This window comes from Mus caroli, chromosome 2 (genome assembly GCF_900094665.2).
Source record: "Mus caroli chromosome 2, CAROLI_EIJ_v1.1, whole genome shotgun sequence".
Taxonomy (NCBI): Eukaryota; Metazoa; Chordata; class Mammalia; order Rodentia; family Muridae; genus Mus; species Mus caroli.
The window spans coordinates 18,854,770-18,863,161 of NC_034571.1; the positions used below are offsets into that span (position 1 = coordinate 18,854,770).

Consider the following 8,392-nt stretch of genomic DNA (forward strand, 5'->3'; position numbering starts at 1 on the left):
AATTTCTCAACCAAAGGCTGAGTTATACAGAAGTAAGTCCCTAGGTAAGGTGAGGTGACCAAGGCTAGCATTGTGACAGGCTCTGAGACTTTGTCACAGAGCCCGAAGAACCTCTGAAGTGTGAACTTGGTGTCAACCAGATAGCTCACCTCAGAACCACTAAGTTAGAGGATTGGATGAAATGTAGTGGCCCTTTATTTTATATTAAAAGCCATCTGATTTCTGGGTACAACCACGTTTTCCTGTAGTTAGGTGAATAACATACTTAAATAGTTCACTGTGCTTCTTAAGTGGAGTGGACACCTCTATACAAATAACTGGTGCACTTTGCACTGTTTGCTTGACTCCTATGATATGCACAAAACCCAAAAAAAATGGAATATTTAATATTAAGAGTAAGCCAAAGGTAACAATATCAAATTTCTAAATATCTCTGAAAGAAAAATTAGACACTTTCTTCTTCATTATTTTACTTATTTTTACATGTCTGTAGTATCTACGTAAACGTATGTGTATACATGTGTGCAAGTACATACAAATAGAGGTCAGAAGAGGACATCTGACATCTTCTTCTAAGACTCTATATCTATTGCATTAAAATGGGGTCTCTTCCTAAACCTGAACCTCAGTTCTCAGTTAGGCTGGAAGCCAGAAAACCCCACCCGACTCGGAGCTGGAATACCCAGCTTGTTATGGGGGTGCTGGGATCCAAACACTGGTAGTTTTCATGTCTGAAGAGCAAACCCTATCAATTGTTGAGCCATCCCCTCGTGCTCACCCTGTGTTTTCATAAGAAGAATTTAAATATTAATTGCTGACCAATGTCCTGCCCACACGTTAGTCAGAGCAGAGATTCTGTTGTAAGTTGGGCATCTGTGGTCCTGATACTGAATAGTGAGCACTTGATTTGGTTTTGCAGATTTCTTTGTTGAGGATGCTGCAGGCATCTACAGAATGTCACATTCTGGCTACCAAGTGCCTGATTCACACTTGAACACTCTGACATTTAGGTTAGTCAATGCTATTGGACCACACTACTTGGTTTGATTGATGTTTCCAATGTCAAGATCCCCTTGAGACCGTGATTATTGGCGTAAGGTTTACAGTACTGAAATCTGAGAATTTCTTTTTTATTTATTTTTTTTGTTATCACCTGATTCCTTTTTATTTTATTTTTTAATTTTTTATTAGATATTTTCTTCATTTACATTTCAAATGCTATCCCGAAAGTCCCCTATACCCTCCCCCGGCCCTGCTCCCCTACCCACTCACTCCCACTTCTTGGCCCTGGCCTTCCCCTGTACTGGGGCATATAAAGTTTCCAATACCAAGGGGCCTTTCTTCCCAATGATGACCGACTAGGCCATCTTCTGCTACATATGCAGCTAGAGACACGAGCTCTGGGGTACTGGTTAATTCATGTTGTTGTTCCACCTATAGGGTTGCAGACCCCTTCAGCTCCTTGGGTACTTTCTCTAGCTCCTCCATCGGGGGGCCCTGTGTTCCATCCTATAGATGACTGTGAGCATCCACTTCTGTATTTACCAGGCACTGGCAAAGCCTCACAGGAGACAGCTATATCAGGGCCCTTTCAGCAAAATCTTGCTGGCATATGCAGTAGTGTCTGCGTTTGGTGGCTGATTATAGGATGGACCCCAGGTGGGGCAGTCTCTAGATGGTCCATCCCTTCGTCTTAGCTCCAAACTTTGTCTCTGCAATTCCTTCCATGGATATTTTATTCCCTATTCTAGGGAGGAATGAATTATCCACGCGTTGGTCTTCCTTCTTCTTGATTTTCTTGTGTTTTGTAAATTGTATCTTGGGTATTCTAGGTTTCTGGGCTAATATCATGACAAGTATCAGTGAGTGTATATCAAGTGACTTCTTTTGTGATTGGGTTACCTCACTCAGGATGATGCCCTCCAGGTCCATCCATTTGCCTAGGAATTTCATAAATTCATTGTTTTTTTTTTTAAAGATTTATTTATTTATTATATGTAAGTACACTGTAGCTGTCTTCAGACACTCCGTTCCGAAGGTCCAGAGTTCATTGTTTTTAATAGCTGAGTAGTACTCCATTGTGTAAATGTACCACATTTTCTGTATCCATTCCTCTGTTGAGGGACATCTGGGTTCTTTCCAGCTCTGGCTATTATAAATAAGACTGCTATGAACATAGTGGAGCATGTGTCCTTATTACCAGTTGGAACATCTTCTGAGTATATGCCCAGGAGAGGAACAACACAGTATGGGGCAGCCATCCAAAAGTGTTTGCCGCCATCTCCTGGCGCAACTGGAGAACTACAGCAACAGTCTGCAGGCGTCGTCAGGAAAGAGGAATTTAAGAGGGACAATCAAGGAACTAACTGGCTTCTAGGCCAGGCTGGTGCAAAATCCAAGTCAGTAAAGGAAGCAATCCAATTAAAAGGGCCAACTTTTCTCAGTTGCTAGAAAAGACCACAGACAGGAATCCTTTACATTTTCTGGTTTTTTTTATTCATGTAGTATCTTTAAAATACAGTGCTGTCTTCAAGGACTCAATATAAACTCAGAAATTCTAGTGGATAAAGAAATATTCAGGAAGCTCTCCAAATATCAATTTTTATCATTTTTAAACACAGAAATAAATAAATTTAGAAATAACTAAAGCCCTTGCAGACTATGTGTCTTGCAGAGGATCAATGTGGGACACATCAAGCACAAAGCTTGCAGAGAAACCACACCATAGGCTCTCCCTCATATTGCAGCATATTAAAGGCATAGTTCAAAAGCTCAGATCACCATTGACGATTAACTACTTTCCTAAAGGTCAGTGAGTTTGCTCAATGCAAGTGGAAAGCTCTATGAAGCACCATAGAGAGGGATTGCTGCTTCAGCCCATTTCTGCCAATGGAAGCCTCCTAGATCTCCTGACACCTCTGATCTTTAGTGCCACTAGTTTATGCTCAGACTAGCAAGGCCAACCTGAGCTTCATAAGGCTGATGTAAGGAAACACACACACACACATATGCATACACATGCACACAGAGACAGTTGTTTTAGTTGGGTTTTTTTTATACAATAAAATGTAATCGAAGTTACAATGGCCCATGAAAATTGACATCACACACATTTCAGATCCTAGGTTTGGTTACCAGCCTCTGACCCAATGACTTCAACTTTTCTAAGAGTAAATACTATGCTTATTTATATATTTAAAAAATTATTTTGACACCCAGATTAAGGTTCTACTACATGCCAGGCATGTGCTAAGCACCAGGGATCTTCCAAAAAAAAATAATACAGGCAAAGTTCCTATCTGATAGAGAGCTGAATGTGTAAAAGCCAAACAGAAACAAAAGCTACAAGGACTAGAGAATCGAGAAACAGAGTTGCAATCTCTTTGTGTCTCTGCCACATCAGTGTTCTCTTGTAAACTCCTGGGGACCTATATAACCCCTGTACACACACTGTTGATGGCCACTTAAGGACAGATGGAAACACTGAATGCCATCATGCCTGCAGAGGATGTGCCCAAGTGGATGTGAAACCACCATTAGGAAAGAGAGATAGATCATTGCAAAACTCTGTATTCTTGTTGAAAGAAATGACACCTGGACTAAATTGTGGCACAAATAAAACTAATTTTATAAGCACCAGTTTTGTAACGTAAAATGCCTATTAGGTAAGCCCCTTATATGATAGAGAAGCAAACTGATTTCCAATGAGGAACAGACATATAAAATATAAAACGGATTTCAGCATTTAGAAGGGAGAAATACAATTATCACTGACATATAAGAAGTCCTTATGGTTAAAGCATATAACAGGCTTCTTAAATCTGATCAGAGTTGGGCCTTTTTCTTAATAGTGCTTGGGGGTGAGCCCAGGGCCTCACAGATGATAAGCAAGTATGCTGCCACTGGACTATACACCCAGCCTTTTCAGTACCTTTTACTTTTGAGGTAGGGTCTCATTATATTTCTCAAGCAGATCTCAACCTGGTGGTCCTCCTTTCTCAGACTCCTCTCTAGTAGCTGAGGTTGCAGACTTGTGCTGTGGGGCTAGGTATGCTAACATGTGATCTCAGCTATCAGGAAGACTAAATTGGAAAGATCATGAGTTCAAGGCCATCCTGGGCTTCATAATGACACCTCGGCTCTTCCTGATCCTAAAACTGCTACCAGATGTCTTTGCCACCATCTCAGTAAATCATATATATTGTCATAGTTTTTCTTTAAGTTTTTTTTTTCAAACAGTGGTTTGGGCTCTTAATAAATTGTATCTATTAATTGTCTTCAAAACTGCTTCTTTGTAGCATCCTCAAATTCAGAAGGAATCTCAATATATCAAGTATCTCTGCTGTGATGACGCAAGAACCCTCAGTCAATGGGTAATGGGAATAAGGATTGCCAAGGTGAGTATTTGCTCACCTTCATGTGCTCTTGGGCCAGCCAACACGCTTGTTAACTAAGGCCCACATTTCAGCATTTCTGGGTACAGATGTTATCTCGTCTATTTGTTCTTGATTTCTTTCTACCCATCAGTAAGTGGAGTCATTCACTTACTGCTGTACAAGCACACACCTGTCCAGTGGCGTGATGAATCAGAGTTGACTTTCAAAGAAAAAAAACTGTTCAGATTCACAGGGAGAATTGCAAACACAGTGTGCAGATAAGAAACTTGAGACCAGACCAAAGGTCTGTGCCTTAATGGTAAAGCCCTTGCCTAGCATGTGTGGGGTCCTGAGTTCCATCTCACCATAGGAAGGGGAGAGAGCGAACGAAGCCGATTAACTCAACTCAACAGTTACATGACCAGAATTTTGTGATTGGCATTTTGTGGCTATCCCTGTCCTCTAGTGTGTAGATGAGAGAATTTGCTAATTTTGCTAATCTAGAGAATTATTTAACATTTGAAAGTGCAATCAGTGAAATATACCCCCAAAATAAAACTTGGATGAGGAGAATAATGGCACCTTTTTCTCTTCCAATATGTATCTTGCAGTTGAGTGCAAAATTTAAATAAATGGATTCCTTCTTTTCTCCTCTGTATTCCCTCCTTAGTATGGGAAGACTCTTTATGATAACTATCAGCGGGCTGTGGCAAGAGCTGGACTTGCCTCTCGGTGGACAAACCTGGGGACTGTTGGCACACCCATGCCAGCTCAGCCTTCTACAGGTAAAAGCAGAGAAGACACTCACGTTCACACACCAACAAAACCGGAGCCTAGCTCCAGTCTCCAGGTTACACCCAAACAAGACGAGTGTCTCCAAGTTATTCCTCCAACAAACCTGCACCCCCAGGTTACAAGCCCTCCCCCTGCCTAACGACCACCAGTACAGAGTGAAGCAGAAATTAAGTTTATGATATACTCAGAGCACCAGCCAATTGTGTTAAAGGCCATAGTAACTTTCCACTTAGATGCTTGCACACTCACCTATAGCCTTCTATAAAGTCTTGTCTGATAGATATCCCGTGCTCCTTCTCCACCAAACCATCTGTGTGATGGTGGTGTGCTGAGGGACCCGAGCCAGCTCAAAGAGAATAAAGGCCCTACTGTGATTTCATAAGATCAGCTCCTGTCTGTTTTTTAGGGGGATTGCTAACATTTCCCTGACACAACAATACTTGTGTCTAGGTTGTCTACCGGTGACTTTTCACAAAGCTTTGGCCACTTTTTCACAATAAACCCATAAATAATGTGATGATCATGATTTTAGGGTGGGCTAAAAGGAGATGTGCTTTATCAAAATACAAATATCATATAATGCAAGGCACCTTAGTGCCAAGCAGGATACTCAGAAGATATCTGGTCATTCCCTGCTGTCTTCCCGCAGTGACAGGATGGCTAGAGTCTCATGCCCAGTGCCAGGCATTACATGTTAAGGTATAAAACCTTGTCTTGTTTGTATTTTTAAGAAGACCAGCCACTAAGATTAGGTACCCAGTGAGATTTCTGCTTTACATTGAGAACTGCCCTTTGGAATCTGTGACCAATTCTAGGAAGCCCATTAGCATTCTACAAGTACAAGTACTGTTATACTGTACTGTTTAGTACAAACAACAAAGAAAAACCTTCGGTGGGTGGTGGACAAGGGGCAGTCCTAGGCACAAGGTTCCCAGCCTCTGGCATCCCACGCTGGATACCCCGGAGAAGCTGAGAACAAATGGGGACCCTTGGACAGCTCGGTCAGCTCTGGGCCGAAGGGAGGAGAGGGCAGGGGGATATGAGAGTCCTTGGTCTGGTCTGTGGCTGGAGCATAGGAAGGCTTTCTGGAGGGAGGTTAGACGTGGCTCGTTAGGAGAAAGTCTATCCCATCTTTCAAGCACCGTGGGCCTAGATGAGCAGAGACAGTGTGTGGTTTTAGAGCTTTATTGTAGAAAGGCAGGGAGAAAGAGAGAAGGTAGAAAGAGGGAGAGACTGGCCATGGCCACGTTGGGCGGGGGGGGGGGTGGGAATGGAAAGAGAAAAAGAGGGCTAGAGAGTAAGAAAGGTGAGGGCTTAAAGAGAGTGAGGAGGGACCAAGCACTCCCTCTTATAGTGGGCTGGGCTATCTTGTTGTTGCCAGGTAACTATGGGGAGGAGCATACCTGGCTCTAGTCAGGTAACTGTGGGGGTGGAGTCTAGCCAGAATGCCAGAAGCTTGGGACATTGTCTGCATGATTGATAGTCACAGAATTATGGAGTTGGAGGCTCTGTGGTGCCAGGCACCTGGCTCTGGAAATGTGACTCGCTTTTCTGTCCCTTGTAGAGCTCTCTACTGGGTCACTGGAGCAAGCCTCATTCAACCAAGATAGGCTGGGAGGAGCAACAAAGATGTCCCATTTTAGGGCTGAGCACCCCATCTCTAATTCTCTGCCTTTGATCAGTAATGAATCTGTCCATTGATTCTGCACACTGAAAAATCTTAGTGTTTACTGAAAGCCTCATGATTTTTGACTAAACACAAGTTTTCACACATACAAAGCATGTTTGTTTTTAGATGTTTTATTTATTACTATTTATTATTTTTATATTTTATTTATTCACTTTACATCCCAATCCAATCTTCTTCCCTACCTTGCTCTCTTCCCAGTCCCCCCCTCTCATTTCACTCCCCTCCTAGCTCTCTTCCCCATCTCCTTAGAAAAGGGGAGGCCTGCGGTAGATACCAATTAGAATAACCAGGCATACCAAACCACAGCAAGATTAGGCTGCTTCCTCTTCCCCTGAGTCTAGACAAGGCAGCCTAATTAGGAGGAAAGGATCCAGAACCAGGCAATGTAGTCCGAGACAGCCCCAGCTCCCATTTTAGGAGTCCCACATGAAGACCTAGCTGCTACATATGTGCACGGGGCCTAGGTTCATCCCATGCATGCTCTCTGGTTGGTGGTTCAGCCTTCCTGAGCCCCCATGGGCCCAGGTTACTTGACTCTAGGTTTTTCATGGTGTCCTTGATCCCTCTGCAAAGCCCATTCTTAACCACAGAGGCACATACCTCAGACCGCAGCTCAGACTTTTCATGAGACTTTGTGAAATACTTGACTTTATGGAATACTTGTCAGTGTTTCCTTTTGCAGTGCTTTGTGTTTGCAGACTCTCCTTCAAAAATACTAAAAATGTCTTCTCACTCTCCTCTCTTCAGTTCCCTCAGGACTTAAAACAGGCACCAGCCAGCCCAATGGTCAGATGCCCCAGGTCATGCCTTCTGCTGGTCCTGCTCCGCAAGAGGCCCAGACACAAATTGAAACAACTAAGGTAAATCAGGGATCCACTCAAAGGTTGTCGACCTGATACCTAAAGACCCGCCTTCTAAATGTGAGCAGGTCCTGGTACTTTCTCTTTTTAAAACTCACATGCCATTCGAACAACTAGGAAGCCACTGTGCTATAATTTCATTTAGGAAATGGCTTCGTATTTCATCATAAAGCTTCCGAGGCTAGAGGTGAAAGTTAAAATCAGCCATTAATGACACTGCTTTATGGTATCCTAAGTGTGATATCCAAAGGGATTTCCTTCATGTCATAATAAATTTCATGTCCTTTCAGTCAGCCCTTGAGACTCGCAGGTGTTTTGTTTCGTTTTGTTTTAGTGAATTAAAGCAATTGAAAATTAGTCGGAAACCCTATATGAAGTGCCAAGTGAATCCCAAGACCGGATCAGGAGATTCCTAAAAGGGGTCCACTTATAAAGTGTGCATTTTATATTTTTCAGTTAATGACTTGAATGTATACTCAGGGTGATGGAAAAGAAAATACATTTAAGATAATAACCAAGAGCTAGGGGTGCAGATCAGAGGCACAGCAGGTGCCCCGTATGTGTGAGAGTATGTGGGCTCCATAGCTAGCACAGACAGAAGGAAGGAAGGAAGAAAGGAAGGGAAGAAGGAAGGAAGGAAGGAAGGAAGGAAGGAAGGAAGGAAGGAAGGA

General features: G+C 42.8%; 1 protein-coding gene across 1 annotated transcript in view; it reads left to right on the forward strand.

Moving 5' to 3' along the window:
* Positions 1-8,392, forward strand: part of Apbb1ip (amyloid beta precursor protein binding family B member 1 interacting protein) — a 98,415-nt gene that overhangs the window by 86,830 nt on the left and 3,193 nt on the right. The window contains exons 11-13 of the mRNA XM_021155983.2: positions 4,299-4,397; positions 5,047-5,161; positions 7,609-7,721. Coding sequence (XP_021011642.1) covers positions 4,299-4,397; positions 5,047-5,161; positions 7,609-7,721 — 327 coding nt within the window. The remainder of the gene's footprint in view (positions 1-4,298; positions 4,398-5,046; positions 5,162-7,608; positions 7,722-8,392) is intronic.